At 42.1% G+C, this 18832-nt stretch overlaps 1 protein-coding gene across 1 annotated transcript; it reads right to left on the bottom strand.

Moving 5' to 3' along the window:
* Positions 1-416: 416 nt before the first annotated feature.
* Positions 417-17010, bottom strand: ppap2d (phosphatidic acid phosphatase type 2D). The gene is made up of 6 exons (XM_068336790.1): positions 16092-17010; positions 5004-5161; positions 4590-4876; positions 4410-4467; positions 2167-2343; positions 417-1957 (listed from the first exon to the last, which is right to left on the bottom strand). The coding sequence occupies exons 1-6, from the start codon at positions 16297-16299 to the stop codon at positions 1853-1855; spliced, it is 993 nt and encodes a 330-aa protein (XP_068192891.1). The 5' UTR covers positions 16300-17010; the 3' UTR covers positions 417-1852.
* Between the last annotated feature and the right edge of the window lie 1822 nt (positions 17011-18832).

The raw sequence follows: 18832 nt of genomic DNA, 5'->3' as shown, positions 1-18832 counted from the left end.
CCCTAACCTGTATCTGGCTGAGCTCCTCTATGGTAGAATGACCCCCTCACCGTGCTCCACTGCACTCAAAAAGAGACCGAGAGCCGGGGAGGGGCAACGCAAGGCAGATGACGGAAAAAAAAGAGGGAACTATATTGAAAAAAGACCAGCGGAGCATTAGAGAGTTTCCAAATGCAAGAGGGAAAATCACATCATTTCAGGGTTTGCATTTTGTTTTGTCACATCTTTTTTTTTTTTTTTTGCCTCTTCAGCGAGTCTGCTTTCTTATTTATTAGAAACACCGATGTGGAAAAAAAGATGAAAAAAAATTGCTTGCGCTTATAGCTTGATATGAATACTGTACTGTTACATGAAGACAAAGTCTTCCCAGTCAATATGAGAGGAACTGTTTGTAACAAAAGACAGAAGAGGATCAAAACATTCAACATTCATTTTATTGGTTTGGCTTGAATACAGTGGTTATTTCTGCCATTTCTGGCATTCACAGATAAAACAAACAAACAAACAATAACTGGGAACACAAAAAAATATAGCTTTCTGATAATATCTGTGGCTCAGTCTAGTAGTTACAACAGATACAATAGTAACTCTCCGTACCTGATGGACACAAACGGAACACTTAACAAACACTTAATAAACATGTAAAAACTGTTCAAACATTGGAACTAATACTTTTGAAATTCTGTGTGGTTTATAAAATGAATTGCTATTCGCATTCAATTTGAACAATTATAATTTTCCAGAAAAAACAAAAACAGATATAGTGTAAGAGTCTGCCTTTAAAAGAAAAAATAAACACTGATTATTCAGACTTGTGATAAAATATATACTATTGATTATAATTAGAAGGTTCCATTACTTTCAAGTGCTATTATTAAGGAAGCGCAGGAGGCCACTGGCGTCACAGCCATGCTGGCTCTCCTGTCAGAGTGGCATAAATCAAGGTGCAGCTCAGAGTCTGGGGGCAAAGGTCAAAGGTTACAAAATTCAGTCAAGCCTCCTCCTCTGAGACACAGTCAAAGTGGTTAGTACAGGAAAGTGGTAGAGATGGGAAAGGATAGGACTCCTCCTTATCACCGCCTCAGTTACATAAAAAGAGAGACGTAATTACAGCACAAATACTGTTATTTGCATACGGGTTAAGTTATAGTGATGCTAACTAACGCAGTGGTACAGAAGGCCACTGAACGTAACGCTGGTTGGGAGTTGAAGCCAGTGTTGCTGGTCATCACTGCCACTTCTGTTACTTGGTACAGAGCTTTACATCTGAGGTCTGACGGTCGCAGTTCACAGCTGCTGGGTGAGGTTTTCCGAGCTTTGCGGAGGATCACAAAGGAAGCGGCGGCCGGCGTTCTGGCCTCCTCTCTCACCCGTGGCCGAAAAGCTCTGCTTTGAAAGCTAACTAAAAGCACTGACCAAAGGCCTCCATCACAGAAGGAAACGAGTTCAAACTGGAAACTATCGACATTAGCAGCTTCTAAAAAAAAAAAAAAAAATCATCATTAAAAATATACACTAATTTGTTTTTCATATATATATATATATAAAAAAATCTGTAATATTACAATGCAGTTCTTTTCACTGGACGGGTTTGACTCACAGTCAAAATGTGCTTCTTTCTATATCAGGTGTGAGTGTGTGAGCATGTTAGATTACTGTGTGAATGTGTGTTTGCGTGTGTATATCAGTATGTCAAAGAGCAAGTGTGTGTTAGATTGTGCTCCTTCTCTTAGAACGGTTCCCTTTCACGTCGTTTCTCTTCTCGCTCCGCTCTTCACATGTGCTATCTGACGGATTTTCTGCAGTCCCTCTTCTCGTGTCTTCGGATTCCTGGGATGTCTGAATGTGCTTGCTAACAGACGGTTTGCTGGCTGGACAGCGGACTCTCCAGGCTAATGCTAGCTGGAGACAGGTCTGGACGGGAGCAGGGCTTAAACATGGAGGAGATGTAGAAGGCCTGCCGGCAGAGATGTGAAGCAAGTCAGCAAACATACACGCACCGCACGCACACCATTAATCATCCACTGTTTATAAGCACCATGAGAGATTAGCATGAGGAAAAACGATGGAGAGAACCTATTGTTTAAGGTAATGCATGCAACAGAGAGCAGAGGGAAACAGATCCTGAAATAACATTTATTGAGACACCAGCAATTTCCAACATACCACCCAGTATGCAGTCAGCCCTCCTTGGACGAAGCCCGTCAGGACATCCGACGGGTGGTGGCGGTACTCGGAGATGCGGGTCAGACCGGTGTATATAGCAATCATGACTAAGAGGAACTGGATTAGTGGGCGTAACAACCGTGCTCCCCGCCACGTGAGTCGTGCCTGTAGGTAAAACTACAAAACAATACAGAAGTATTACTAAACCAAAAAAAAGTACATGCATACAAATTATGTCTGACATAATTCAGCTTCTTCATGCAGGCGCGGCCCTTTAAGTGAGGCGTTTGACATCCACTCAGTCTGCTACCCAGAGGGGAAGGAGAAGCTTGGCACGAGTCCATTAACACTATCCAAAGCCCGCTTCCTCTCTTTGTTTATCCTCATCTCCTGCAAACGTGCATCCAGAATGGATGTTTACGTCTGTGAAAACGGGGTCACGGCGCAAGAACGGCGCTGCTTCTTATGGACGTTCGTCCGGACCGGTCAAAAACTGGGTAGCGTGTGACCTACATTCCAGCGGTGAGGCCTACTCTCACCCCGCTTTCCCTACTGAGAACAGGTGTCACAGTTCCTGTCTCACATTCTGACAGCTGGCTATAGTCTGAACGGCGTGTAGGTACAGGTTTGACGGCGTCTCCGGGTTGTCTAATCTGCCAAAACAATGGGAAGCTGTAAACGTGCACGCATGCAAGGCTGTATACTCATGGGGATACAGGACTGAGAACAGGGGGAGCAACCACTCATGACTAGTTTTCCTCAGACCACTTCTTCCCTGCAGTATCTTTTATTTCTCTGGAGCCTGACAGTTACTTTGTTTTCACCTTCTTCTTCTTCTCATCAATGAGGACGAGAGTTTCTAATTTTCAACTTTTTGAACACATTCTCTTTATTTCACTGATTTTCTCCACTCTGAATAGTTAATTCACCTAAATCTGTAGTTGCAAGCATTCATGACTCGAACTCCACGAGGAATACAGACTTTTTTTTTTTTTTTGTCAAAGAATGAGCTTTTGTCTCAGCCTGTCGTTTCTTTCCCATAATGCACCAGTGACTGGTGTGCAGTGCGGTGTGAGAGAAAGGCAGAGAAAGATGAAGAGATGGGGGCTGGGGCTGGGGAGGGGTGGTGGGAGGGCATGAGAGGGTGTATCTGGCTGAAAGAAGCCTGTCGATCTCTCAGCAGGCATATTCAGCCCTCAACCGTCCTCCTCTAAATGAGACCCACAACAAGGCCTCCTCTGTGTGTGGAGGCTCTTCATCTATTCACATTCCCCGTGGAAAACATTCTCCCTTATTCTCTAACTGCCCCCTCTCTCCCCTCCTCCCCCCCGTCCCTCCATCTCATCAGCCCTTTCGAGAATTGCTGCTCTCGAATATCCACTCCCTCACGATCAGGAAGTGTAAATGTATTTTACAACACATGCCTGGGTGTGTGTGTTTGCGCATATTTAATTACTTTGCTTGGTTAATAGTTGTACAGAATGTTGTTAGCCTCTTGGGGTTGGTTTTAACTCTAGTAAGTGAAATGAAAATAAGAGCAGCGATATTTCCTCTGCACTGTAAGCACAGCACCAAACACTGCAATTACACACTAGAAAAAAATGCTTTATTGGAATAACTTAAAAAAAACATCTCTAATTTGTTAGAGTTAAACTGTAGTAGATTTTGTGGTTGTTGGTTTCTGTATCTTTATCAGAACCTGAACAGGTCACCAGTTCATCCACCCACAAAAAGAAAAAACAACCACTTACACACACACACACACACTCAATTAGCAAATTGTACCATAAACCCAAGAACAAACTGCTATAACAGCAATTAATGGCAAGACATGTAAATTCACTATAAATAAAAACCTCATTGGTTTTTTTTTTGTGATGTCTAATCGTAATATACATTGTAATTTTCAGGACACAGAATACATAAGCGTTTAAGTTGATTCCACGGGGTCATGTGACCTGATGTGATGACAAGTTAATGAATGATTTAATTAGAAGTAACATTTTTAATTTGGTCTGTGGGGAGTGTCCTTTGCTGCACGGCTCACTGGCAAATCAGGTTTAAATGGAAAGGAGTATTTTTAATTATATCAATATCAAGATGTAGTTTAAACAAACAGCAGAGTCATTTCACTAGTTCAATGTCAAATTCCACACGTGTGTGTGTGTGAGAGAGAGAGAGAGAGAGAGAGAGAGAGAGAGAGAGAGAGAGAGAGAGAGAATTTAAAAGTAGATGCGACTTACTGCCAAGTAGAGCATGGTGTACATAGCAAAGGACGCATGGCCAGAAAAAAACGACTTTCTGAAAGAACATTAATTACAGATTAGTTATACATTAACAGCAGTCCAGTGAAGTTATTGTACACCCCTCCCTTGATAAACAAACCAGATAAATTTTTTTAAAAATGCAAACACACAACATACCTTCCTTCTTCCTCTATCTTTTGATTTGTCTGTTTGCAGACTCCCGGGGGCACGTAGTTGCCCGGAGTGCAGTTGATGGATGCATAGGTGATGTTACAGATATGCAGGAAGTTTGGGCGTAGGCGACCCACACTGAGCTTGGCCATGTTGGTGAGAGACTGGCCCACACAGCAACCAAACAGGAAGCTCCCCAGCTCCTTGTACAAGCACGACACGTAGAGGTTTCGAACAAAAGCCCGTGAGTATACATCTCGGAAACGCACCCGGTAGCATTCGCCCAGTGCGATCTGAGAGGAGAAAAGAAGGAGAAGCTAGTTAATAAAAATCACAGTGTTCAGCTGTACAGTACAAAAAGAGTATTTTTAGTCAAACAAATATACGCTTTATGGAGTCAAATAGCTGCCATTGTCTTACTGTGATGCCAGTGATGGCGATACCACCAGCGATGAGGAGACTGTCAGGGATGGCTTCTTTTTCCACGTGGGGATAGGTGATGCTGGCGTCTCCACAGAAGAAGCCTCGCCTGTATGGAGTCACTGCCTTCAACTCACACGCAAAAAATGGGATGGAAGCTGATGAGGTGTGGGGGAGAGAGAGAGAGAGAGGGAGGGAGGGAGGGTTGGGCAAAAAACAAAACAAAAACAAAATATGGCATGATGAATGTCTGCAGCATATTGGGCATGCAACAAAGATAATAGACAGAGATACTCCTGTGCAGGAGCATGGGGAGGTGGGGGGGGGGGGGTGGCAGCTATGTGGCGTGTCAATCATGGGTTGACATGATTTACAGACTCCTCGGGGATGAGACATTCCTCACATAGCTGCCGTCACCAGGGAGGAGGAGAGATGACAGATGGGCAGGGGAATGGGCATGACAGTGGAGGATTAAGATGGGGAGGGGGGAAGAAGATATGTTATACAGGAAAGTTCAGATTGACAAACAGGACAACAAACCAGTTGCATCAAGGTAGCAAGGTAGTGTCTGACAACGACTGTCTGCTCCAGGGACAAGCAGCAGTTCATTCCAGCTAATCCTATTCTAACAACTGTCCTACATATGCATTCGTTCTGTTTCCTGGTAGGTCACGAATAATAAGTACTCGGAATCAGCTCAAAGGGTGATCAATATCTGGAAAACAGCCAAACAAACAGCCTGATGGTCACCGCCGACAATAAATGTGAATATGGGTCATGCAAAGCCGCTTTCACAGACGACTTACGTAGATAATTTTTCTGTGAGGATGGGCTAGAAAGTTGGTCTGGCAAACGTTTAACCATAAATAAAAGGAGATGTGTTTCTGTCGCCAGAAATAAGGAATGAGGAGGTAGAGCTTTCATTCAGTGTTATGCTTTGAACGAACAGCCAACAGTTCTGTTAAAGTCTGCCCAGCATGTTCTGTCCCTTTGTCCCTTATCCCATGTCCCTTCGTCACCCCATGGAATGCAGCAAAGAACATGGGACTAATTATTAACCTTTGTGCTTCTTCCTGTCATCCCAGGCCTGCTGGTTGGTTGGAACGCACCCAGGCCAAAACGCTGCTTCTGCCAGCAAATCTCTCAGACTACGTGACTGAGTAGCGCACAGGATGCACACTCAAAATAAAACCAATAGGAGTAACATACAATACACAATCAAACCCACAAACCAGTGTCACGTAAGCACATCTTAAAGCACGGAATGCTAGCAGTTATGGATTGATGAAACACGGTACGGGAATACAGGACATACCAGAGGTAATTCCATGAAGTTGAAGTTTTGTCTGCAGTGGCTTTATTTAATATTTAAACATAATTCATTGTGTTTATTGTCACAACTGCTGCACTGATACCCGTATAACTGAGCAGCAGTGAGCTGATTAAAAACAAGTATCAGAAGGAGTGTGAAGTAAAGGCTGGAGGCTGGCAGCAGACATCAAGAACAACTACTGTAGACACTGATTTCAAATGTCTATTAGTGACCTGCTGAATTCAGTCATGCTGCCCTAACACACAGACTAAATACAGATAAAGGCTATCCTATATTAATAGAGGGGCCTTGGTAAGAGATCTTTAATATGAAGTAAAGATTGGACACACAAAACTGAAAGAAAGCATTCAATTTCAGATTTCTAAATCCCTGCTGTTATTATAAACCAGTTCAATGTGGACAAATAAGTGGATAATTATTACTTTAGGTTCACTACATTAAGCACACAACACTGCTTGCTTGAATTCTGACTTGTTTGTATTGGCTAAGACAGCTGAAGTACCATAAAATTGATAACTGGAAAAGACCTTTTAAAAAAGAATTATTCTGTCGAGGTTTTATGGCTTCCCTTCTACCACCTGCAGGAAATACACAAAAATCTCTTAATCTCCTCATTATAATCCTATTATCGGTGTGTCATACATTGGTGAAGGTAACACACCCGCAGCATCCCTGCAGTTACCATCAGGTTCATCTGTGGTTCAAACTGACTGGGAGCACGTATTATATTTATCTATTATAATGCACTACACTTCTGTTCAAATATATATATGAACTGAATAAAGATTTGGTTCACAAGTCAGGTCACAAGACTCCTGTGTGCATCTCTATGTCTGTGTGCTGATGTGTTTGGACATACATTATGTGGACTAGAATGTGTGAGATAAAATAGTCAATATCCTGTCAAATTCCAGCATAAATTAAGTGGTCTGGGTGTAATCAGAGCAGTTATGTGGCAGATGGAGACTTTTTACTGCTTTCTAATCCACCCATTAAGAGGCCTTCTCTGTGTCCTCATCAGTGCCTTCTGTATAATCAATATGCTGCTGCAGCGATAGTGAGGTAATAGACATATTATCCATTAAGGACACTTTGTGGTTACAGTAGGCACATTGACTTCTTAAGGGATCAGTTTCAACTCTTACAGGGGGACTGAGTGCTGAGCCAGCTAAAGGAATAATTTACGACTTTTGGCCCGTCTTGTGGCTTGTGTTGTTTTCTCATTTGACGAAGTTCATGGATGGACTTGGCACAGACGTTTACAAGGCTTCTCAATAAAATAATTCCATTCAATCTGTTACACATTATCTATGCTGCACAATAAACAACAAACAAGGCAATAGTTCCAGAAACTATCCAGTTATTCCAGTTACTCTGGTACAATCATACACAAACTATAGTAACTGTCACAGTCAACCTCCGTGCTTTACAACTATGTTAAAACAGTTTTCACAACAAGACACGAAACCCCTCCAGAGGCCCTCACATCATCTGTCAGGCAGCTGTGAGTAAACCTCTGCACCTGGCCAAGACTCGCTCAGAAGAGGCCAGGAAAGCCTGAGAGGGGACCCAAAAGGAGGCAGAGGAGTGGGTCGGCTTATGTGGCCAAAATGAAATGCGCCACTCTCTGGGTCCGACACTCAAAGCAGGAATGCTTTCAAATAGTCAAAAGCGTGAGAAAGAAAGACGGGGGCAAAAAAAAAAAAAAGGGGGGAGAGAGGGAGAAAGGGAAAGGGAAAGTGGAAGAAAGAGAGCAGAGGGGATCTGTGCCTCACTCCGAAACTCTTCTGGTTCTAATTTACACATCTATGACTACAGCACAGAATGAGCTCACTGTGAAAGAACAACAACAAGCAAACCAAGGAATTAAAAAAATAAAGAAAAGCCTATGGAGAAACAAATTTAAATCAGAATATACAAAAGAAGTGTAATAAAAGTTGCTTTAGTGCTGTACCGCCAAACATTTCCTGATCAATACAGTAACAAATTAAAAACTAGGCTAAAACGCATAGCTATGAGGCTAGAGGATTGATAAATAGGGGTGAGGGCAGAAAGACTGGGGTGAGAGAAAACTGGAGCGATGGAGCCAAGAGAGATGTGGCAAGGTTTCTCTGTGGAGAACAGCAGACGGAGGCGATTAGTGGTGGTTCTGGAATGTGAGGGTCAGAGATCTGGGCTCTGCTGGGACCCGCTCTGTAAACACGACCCCACCTCAACCAGAAGAATACCCCAAAACACACATGCAGACTCAACACACTCAGATAGACATAAAAACCACACTGGGATGCAAACAAACCAAACTCACAGCCACATAAAGTAACATACAACCAAACAAAGTGCCAAAAAACCAACTAACATGTGGATTAAGAACTACCTAACTAAATAACCCAAATACAGCCAAACAGTCCCAAGGACACACATGGAGTTGAACATCATTTCCATTATCACACACATGAATCAGGTCCTGTGGATGCTGCTGACTTTGGTCAAACAGCTAGTGCATCCTCATTGATTAGCACAATCTTCTGCCTAAAGCTAAGTCCAAGCCACAGAAACTGCTGTCTGCTTCACTGCACTCTCTAACACTTGTCTACCCAAGCTAGATTGCTCTACATTTGCTCATCAATAAAACTGGAGGACACACAATTAGTTACTTGTCAACACAAGTCCATCTGGCCTGCAGTTTAGGACTAGGCTGAGCCTGGGACAGAGTCCAGCTCGCTCCTCATGGGTGGTCCATTCTTGTTCGGCCCATACCAGTTTACATGTGCCAATGTTTCTCAGAAGAATTTTAAGCTTTTTGTTTACCTTCAGGTCCACCATATAAATAAATCATTATTAGCTGAAGTGAACAGTGAAATGTTATAATTTTAATCTTTGTTAATAGGCGTTGTGACAGCCTGCATAACATTCCTATGAACATTAACCTGCAGTCAGGCTGGCTGGGCTACTGCATTTATTTACGCCATAATGACTTAACTGCATGAAGAACTCTCCATAAGGTAGCATCAGCCTGTTCTTTCATCCAGTCATTACAATCCCAATGCATCAACACAAGGAGAGAGATTCAGGAATGAGTTCCATCTGTCCAGTCCGTCTGTCCGTCATGGTTCGTTTCCAGAGCATAACAATATTTTTTCACTAAACTTTCTGAGCACAAATAGTCACTGAAGTGGTGCCTTCAGCTCTTTAGGGACTTCTGTCATTTTTAGTTTTTCCATTTCCATGGAAGGGATTTGTCTCAAATGAGGTTTTCCAGGGCATTCCATGGAGCTGGTATTTTCAATGTTCTATCAAGGGGACTTTAGATATTTGGGGAATTTCAAACATAATTATTCATAGACTTTTTCTCAAAAATCCAATTAGTAAGAATTTGAATGAGGCTGCCTAACTTTCTTCTCTCTAAATAAGTTTCTTTCTTCAATGAGATGCACCAATGGCAGGGAAATCCTGAGCAGTTTCAGTGTTACCAGTGTTCAGTGTTACCTGCACTAACGGACAGGTAACACTTACACAGGAGGTTGAAGTTCTTTTGCAACAATGATGTGATTATGATTGCCACACATCTGACCCAAACCAAATTAAATTACTGAGTCTATTCAAATTTCTGAGTTTCCAAGAAAGTGGTTTATCCCATTCCATCGTTGGAATACGAGTCAATGATGGCTCCTTCCGTTTCCTTTTCCATAACTGGCTGAATTGTTCTGAGAGGCTATTCTGTTTTGTCTGTCTTGTCTGTGGCACAGAGTCGAATCACTGATGAACATAAAGGAGCCATTGCAGTCTTTAATCTTTATTATCCGTTAGTATCAACATCTGCTGGTATTGGACTCCTTACAACCTCTTTGTCGATACCCAAGGCTCAGAGACTTGTCTTATTTTAATAGTACGTGTGTGATCACATGTAGACAGGAGATGCACGCACCATCTCCAAAAAGGTATCTATAGCGAAAAGTACTTAATGTGGAAGCTTATAAGTTTAAAAGACCAAAATAAAGAGCATGTTCTATTAGACTTTATGGGACTTTACCTTCCACATTACGAGAGTGCTACTCGCCCCCTCCACTGTTACTGTTACAGCTGGCCAGTGAAGACAAGCTTCCCACAGCTGCCTCTGTTCTCTACACTTCACTGACCTACTTCCTGGAGCCTTGCTCTGGCGTTCAGGGCATGTGTGGTGAGGTCTGAAGTTGGTTGTCTGTCTGACTGTCTGATTCTGCAGGAACATAAAGGACCTGCCACTCTGGTATGGAACTTGGAAACTTTAAAATGAGTTCTGAGGTGTTTTTTGGGGTTGTGAAGATGAGGGTGTGCACCTCGACTCAAGGGCTGGCAGTCTGTAATATGAGAGTGACAAAGGGCTGAGGTTGGGGCTATAGGGGAGGTATCTGATGTAGGGCAGACTGAATGCAATAATATTGCATATATAGGAAGGGCTGATGGCCACAGGGCAGTTTTGTTGGAGTGTTTTGGTTTGCAGGGAGGAATGCAGTTGGAACGACTTCAGAGTGAAATTTGATAAGATAAAGGGAGGGAAGACTCAGGCAGGTGAGATGTGACATATTGATTAAATGGTCCCAATAATGGGTAACCATACCTCAGTGCCAGGGTAATTAAATGGCCCCATACAGTTAAGTCATTATTGCTAAAATAAATGCAGTAGTCAAGGCAGTCTGAGTGCAGATGAATGTTCATAGGAATGTTATGCAGGCTGTCACAATGCCTATTCACAAAGATTAAAATGATAACACTTCACTGTTCGCTTCAGCTAATAATGATTTCTTTATATGGTGGACCTGAAGGTAAACAAAAAGCTTGACATTCTTCTGAGAAACATTGGCACATGTAAACTGGTATGGGCTGAACAAGAATGGACCACCCATGAGGGGCGAGCTGGACTCTGTCCCAGGCTCAGCCTAGTCCTAAACTGTAGGCCAGATGGACTTGTGTTGACAAGTAACTAATTGTGTGTCCTCCAGTTTTATCGATGAGCAAATGTAGAGCAATCTAGCTTGGGTAGACAAGTGTTAGAGAGTGCAATGAAGCAGACAGCAGTTTCTGTGGCTTGGACTTAGCTTTAGGCAGGAGATTGTGCTAATCAATGAGGATGCACTAGCTGTTTGACCAAAGTCAGCAGCATCCACAGGACCTGATTCATGTGTGTGATAATGGAAATGATGTTCAACTCCATGTGTGTCCTTGGGACTGTTTGGCTGTATCCAATTTATTTAGGTAGGCAGTTCTTCTTCCACATGTTAGTTGTTTTTTTGGCACTTTGTTTAGTTCTGTTAGTAAATGATCCCAATGATGGGAAACCATACTGAATGTTGGTGCTGGTGGGGGTTAGGGTTAGGGTTGGGGGTGGGAGTGGGGGGTAAAACACAGAAGTCATTAGTTCGAACATAAGGGTAGAGCTTCTTTTAGATTCAGGTCGACCGTTTGATGGTTATACTCTCCGAACCCATTGCAGCTAATCAGCACTGAGGATTAGAATACGACGCACATATATATTCACTCATTACAGCTAATACCGATGGACCACCCTGGGCACTTAGAGAACAACCATTGAGGAGACAATCGCAGCTGCCTCATTAAAACTACATTTGAAGCTATTTGCTGTCTGAACATTTCCTATCCTACTAGTACTACTTCCTCTCTAGGACTTGAGCCGGCAGCTGTGGGTAAGATGCCTCAGGCACCCATGGATCTGACCCCTGACCTCTACTGTAGTTTCTACACATCTCGCTCTGCTCTCCCGCCCCACCCCAGGGCTGTTCGTTCATTCAGGCTCTCACTTGCCCCTCAGCTTTAAGACAAATTTCATGTTTCTAAAGCCTGAGCTGACGTTGGTGTGTTAATGGGTGAAAGAACATGCTTTGAAAGTGAAATGCATGTGCCCACGCAAACTTTGGGAGGAAGAGTGCCACTAATGGATTCTTGAATCTCTGTAGTGCTGTCGAACAGGAAGGAGATGCATTAATACACTAATGAGGCAGAGTTAAAAACAAACACACAAAAAAATCTTTCTTCCACGAGTTAATGATCTGACTGAACCATTTTCACCGGCTCTCCATCTGTCAGCTGCAGAGTGATGCCAATGTGTTCCATAACTTCAGAACGCGTTTGATCATGGCCTAAAATGCACATTAGAACACAACCAGCAAATTTGTCAACAAACAGAACACACATGGCAGCGATGGCAGGGCTTCCGCACTAGCTGCCACAATGACTCATGCATTAGAAACACCCACACTTTTATTAATGAGCACAAGCAAACACACAAACTCACACACATAGGAGACAATTTGATATTTCTGGATCTACACACACCGACATGCTGTGACGTGCTGGCCTCTAGCTGTCTCACTCACTCGGCAGCTTTCTCTGCCAAGAGAACAGAACCATGTGTCCCCAATGATAAAGGCGCCACCCGCCCAAAACACTCTTGCTGACATAAAACGCGCACACACCTCGCTATGTTGCTAAAACACCCTCAGACTCTAAACAGTCTGTCTGAAGAAAAGAGCAGAAAAAGTGGGTAAAAGCAGAGATAAGCTGGAAATAGGAAGCCCGTTTAGAATTCAGATCACTTAGGTAGATACCGGTCAACTCGTCCCAGCATGCTGCTTCACGTCTGGAACAAAAATGCGCACATAACAGTGATCGGCTGATTCAGGCTTTTTCTTACTTTTGTGACCTGTTGCTTTTGGGAGTCTGTTGCTTTTTCACCTTGAAAAGAAAGATTTATTAAAACTGCAAAACTAGCAGATCCGTGCAGTTTATCAACACAGTGAAACATTTAAACTCAGGCTTACATCTTGTGCACATGAAGTATGAAACACAATTAACCTCTGTGAGAAGGTTAAGCCTAGAGTCAATTATAATGTTCCTTGGAGCTTTATAAGCCAGCGGCAGGTTCTCAAGTGTCACTTCCAATTATTTCCCAATTACTCTTAAGACTGTCAATAACTGGCTTTATTAGGGTGATGACAGAGTCGGGACCACCTGTGCAGGGGGCCAATCAGAGATGATGGCTGCAGGCCTGTCCCTGCATGCTCAGGAGATATGACAATCAGTCGAAAGCCTCCGACCTCAGAGTGGCTTGACTCCAGATCTTAGGTGCAGCCACAGGGCAAAGCTTTCATCAGCTGGTCAAAACATCTCTTGGCCATACCCCTCAGTCCGGCCAGGAATTCATGAAAACACACAAGTATGCTGCAAACTACATGAAACTGACTGAAACAAAGCTGAACCACGAGGCATTCCTCATACATATAGCAAGAGATTCAATAAACACATCAGACACATTTAAGTTCATTATTGATGCCACATTGACTTCATTTAACACATGTTTAAGACAGTGGAAACATGTTACTGTTGTTGAACTACTGCTCAGCTATAATTAGTGTGGGACGCTTCAGGGTTAAATTCCACAGTTACAGTAGTGAGTAAATTTCTTTACAGCATGTATAATGTCAGTGGATCATTGTCTGGGGGAATCTGATCATGATGACATTTTCACAGGAAGTTTGGTTTGTCATGGTCATGAGTGATTAGCTTAATCGTAAATTCTTTTATAAAAAAAAGAAGAAGAAGGTGGGAGCTGATGTATTTTCATAAAGTCATGACTTTCAAATTTCCAGAGATGAGTCAAAATCATGCTTCTGCTGCTATCTGGTGAAAAGGGCAGAGAAAGGTGCTGGGAATCTGTTAGTAATCTGAAAGCTGACCAGCTCTCAGTCACAAGGACACTGGTCTGTATCATTTAATATGATGCTTGTATCTCATTAACACGTTGTTTAACACATGTCACGCAACTTACTGTTTTGTGTTTGTTTTTAGCACAGAGGAACTACACCCAATGGATTAATAAAAGTATTTTTTTAACAAACACAATGGTGGAAATAATAAGATGGGAATTCAAACCAATCAACCTTAGAAATCAAACCAGAACTTTTATAAACGGTTCACCTGTAGTGAAATGGTAAAGTCCTTTTCATAGAAGAAGTTTGAAGTCACAAGATCAAAAAATATTTTAAAATCGGCTTTACCTAATAATGAATGACTCAGCCTCAGTGTTGTAATCGAGTAGCACAAGGGTTCATCACACGCGACTTTGTGAGAAAGCCATCAGTGGGTTTGGAATGCGTCACAGAGAAGAACTGAGAGAGACAGTTTCCTCCCTTGTGCTGACTGATGTTCTGACTCTAGCCACTTCCTGGGCACAAAACAACACTGCTAAGAAATGTGCAGGGTGATCAGCTAATAGCATACCTGCAGGGGTTAAGAATAACGGGGCTAGGAGCGTTAACTGCCTCATACGGTTGTTTTGTTACCTGGCTTGTTTCCTATGCTTCAACTGCCAACGAGACTGAGACCCGTCAGTCTGCCTAGACGGGTTCCACGTCTCTCATGTTTGCTGCCGGTCCAATTCCCTCACCCACAAACGCTGCCATCCATACAGACTCACAGTCATGTGACATGACTACATGACGTGACACAACTGTGTTTTGCTTCACACCTCAGTAACAATCGCAGTCTCATGCAACAGGTGCCAAAGGAAAACAAGCTTTCAGAGGATTTCAAGGTAATTCCTTGCAAGTCTGAAATGAAGTGGAAATCATTTGTCACCTTTACTCAAATCTTGAGAAGAGTCCAGATTATCACAGGGATATTCCCATTATTACCACAACTTTCAATTTGGATGTTTGCTCATTTTCTACCTTTCTGTCACAGCTTGTCAATAGATTCCTGGCAGATTATTGGTGCACTTGAAAATGGAAAAATCCCTCCGCGTTTAGGCAACAAATACAATCAGACTTTGGCTTCCTATGAAGAGGCTAATACATGTAATTTGTTGATATATTTATGTGAGTAAATGGTTTAGAGGTTATTGTTGTTTTTATGTCACTAACAATGTCTTGGGCCCTTGTGATCATATTAAAAGTACTTTAACAAAGGAGATAATCTAACCTATTAACAAGACTTACACATTTCATCATGGTAAAATCAATCATACCTGTCACAACGACATGTTGAGATCACATTTAGAGGTGGACTTCATTGGTATGTTTAATGTATTTAAAGTAAAACTCATGTTGAGCGCAACCTTATTCTGTCAGCTGTTGTGACAAATGTTTCTAATTATTCTTGTGAAAATTGCTGATCAATGTTATTGAATTTTCGCCCTGTTCTACCTCCCAGCTGAGGCCGGTTAATTATCTGTGCCTGACATTCAGTAACCTCTCAGTGAGAGGCTGGACCTCTCAGCGAACACTAGTAGTTTTCGGCACAAGAACACAAGCACAGGGCATGTTTTTATCCAAATTCCCACGTTCTTCTCCCGGGAACTTTGGGGGTTGCCATGGGAACAGATTAATTCCCGGGACATCGCTGTTCCTGCCAACTGAGCCCCACGTGCACAGAGAGCTTAGAGTTTTCTGTCCCAGAGTTCATTTGACTTCTGGAAAAACACTTATAGGAACGTTAGATCCCAATCCCGTGTGTTTTTCCAAGAGAAAGCCAGCATCATTTAACCTTCTGCCGCCCCCTTCCCAAAAGACAAGACAGTCCATCAAAACGTGCAGCTGCTGTGTACTTAAATGTGACATGACAGGCTGACAGGCGTGTTGGCTCCTTGACTTATTGTATATATATGTTGCCTTCAAGTGCTGTTATAAAATCTGAATTATGGATGTTTTTTACTAGCAGACAGTTTGCCTGAGGTCAAAATTATTTAAAACAAACATTCTTACCGACTAAAAGACATATTAGATCCAAACAGACGAGCATCTTCCTCTTGGTGCAAAATGAGCTCTCCTCCTCGGCCTTTGCCAGGAACTGCTTCCCAGCGCCGTTCTCCTTCCCTTCTCCGGCTCCTCCGCAGTCCGCTAGCCGCAGCTGGAGCTCCCCGTCCCGGGGCAGCGTGTTGCCGTGGGTACCGGTGGAATTAAACTTTTGCATACCTCAAGCTACCGAGACGGTTCGTATCAAAAAAAAAAAAAAGTAGTTGCTGCGAGTGGGTTTTTTTTTTTGTCGTAGAGAGCTAGGAGGTGATGGGAATTCCCAAACCGCTTCAGTCCATCCGTCGTCGGTGAAACAGATCCATGTGAGGAGGAAGTCTGACAGCAGCGGAGGAGAGACCCCGGCCGGCCCGCCGACGCAGCTACCGCGAGCGGACGCGACGTTACGCGAGTGTCATCAGCGAAGAAAGATGGAGGCTAATTAGAGACAGCAGGGAACCCGAACACCCGAGGAAAGTTCACCTCAGTTTAATCCTCAACTTCTCGTCGTGCTCTCAAACGTCCCGAAAGAACCTGCATTCACACCGTGTTACAAAAAAAAAAAATAATAATAATAATAATACACACACACGCACACACACATAGAGCTTTTCATGGTTCCAATTTTCAAAATAAAATGCAATCCGAGTTGAAAAGGTGCGAAACATTAATTGTGGCGGAATAATCCGATGATTTCTGGTGTTGTTCGGTTTGACTTGACGTGAAACCTCCGCGGCAACAAAAAAAAAAAAAGAAAAAAAAAAGATAATAATTTTTTTTTTTTTTTTTTAAATAAAAAATAAAAGGAAAACAATCAATGATTAACGTCGAGGCGGGAACTGACAAGCACGTCCGATCCACCTGACCGGACAGCTCCGTGGCTGGTTCCTCACTGGGGTGTCTCCTGTCCCACCAGTGTTCCACCCCCGTGAGGACACATCCCACAAAAAGCCCGCAAGCTCCGGCCCTTCTCCAGATTTGTTCGCTTTGCATTAACCTTGTATTAACACATCCATAACTCTCTCTAAATTTTAATATTTTAAATGATAATTCGCAGTTGTGACTTCAGAAAATGTTATCTATAATTGTTTGCTGTATCATAAAAGCTCAATCATTTTTATGAGATTATCCGTGTCCTTAAAAATAAAAGACTACTGATTGAGAAACTGTCTAGGAAACTATACAGGCAAAACAGTCCTACACTACGTTATCTTTACCCCAGGAAGTTTGTCAAAAATTAAAAAAAAAAAAAAAAATTCTGCATGTTTCTTTTTCTTAAATAAATCGATTATCAGTGATTATCATTCTATAACTCAGTGATGAATCCCAACTTGTTTCTGACACCTTATTCGCTGAGGATAGTGAGAGTTTTCCTGCCATCTAGTGTAAATTCAAGGCACGTCTGGTTCCCTCAGGTCCATCCAGTGACACTGATTGGCTGTTCTTCCTATCTGAGCGTCTCTCTGGCCGTAAGAAAACCTTTTCTCTTCATTGTCGATGAATGACTGGATAATACAACAAACCTGATGTGTTTTCTCTTTTCTGGTTATATATTTGTTGTAAAAAAAAAAATAATAATAATCAACAAATATTTACACTACATGTCAGAACCTGAAACAAATTGATTTGCAAAACTGTGACTTAATATCAATATGCAATAAAATAGATTTAAGTTATTTTCTGTTATAGTTTTTGAGTTATTTTCCATTTTGTATGTAAATAACAATGATTTATTTTTATAAATAGTTGACATTTTTGGTAAATTTCACATTTAATGTATTTACTATTGGTAGAATGTGTCTCAATGTTTGCAAATAACAAAATGGAATGGTGGAGAACAATAGAGGAGAGTAAGGTGTTGAACATTGCTAAAATTTACAAAATCATTTGTAACCTTTGTAACCTTTGAGATATTTTCATTTTCCAGCCACATTTACATTAAAGCTATTTGTTAATTATGTTTGCAATTTGAACTGTACTTGATAGAATGTGTTTGTTCAGATTTTTGTTACTAAACCTTCACTCTGTGTGTTCCTGCATAGGGTGGTCTGTCCCGTTCCTTCAATTCATTCCTTCATCTGGCCCTTCACAGATTTTGATTATTTTGGGTTATTTTTAGAGCATAACTCCTGTGATTAATGAAGAATGATGTAAAACCCTCTGTTTCAGTTGAATTGTGCATCCAAGAGAACCTTGAGGAGAAAGGCTGGACTGTGATGCAGTACTACTCCCCAGTCAGTCTGATGAAACCAGCAAAGCTCCTCTCATACTGACAGAGCTTCCATTTCTCCAGCTTTCTGTTCAGATGTCACTGCCAAACCAAGAACTGTCATGAGAGACACCCACCTGGGGGTTCACTGACTGAAAGAACTCAAGGACGATGTGAGTCTCCTGGCAACTCGTGCAATAACGATATCCAACTGAGGCTGTAAGACCGCGGTGCTCACCCTTTTTTAGCATGCAAGTTACTTATAAAAGGACCAAGTCAAAAAGATCTACCTACTACGAAAATGCAAAACATATATTTATTACAAATATATTGAGAAATCTTTATATGTACAATTTATGTTAATGTACGTTGCATAAGCGCATGAGCCCATGCTGCACGACACAACACAATGTGCATTGTTTTATTATTCCCTAAGTTTACTCTGATGATTTGCACTGAATGGAATCAGCTGCTGACATCCAGCCTTAACCACACTTCCAAATGA

This window comes from Antennarius striatus, chromosome 16 (genome assembly GCF_040054535.1).
Source record: "Antennarius striatus isolate MH-2024 chromosome 16, ASM4005453v1, whole genome shotgun sequence".
Lineage (NCBI taxonomy): Eukaryota > Metazoa > Chordata > Actinopteri > Lophiiformes > Antennariidae > Antennarius > Antennarius striatus.
Note: the sequence above shows the minus strand (reverse complement) of the source record. Positions and strands in the feature narration are given on the sequence as shown.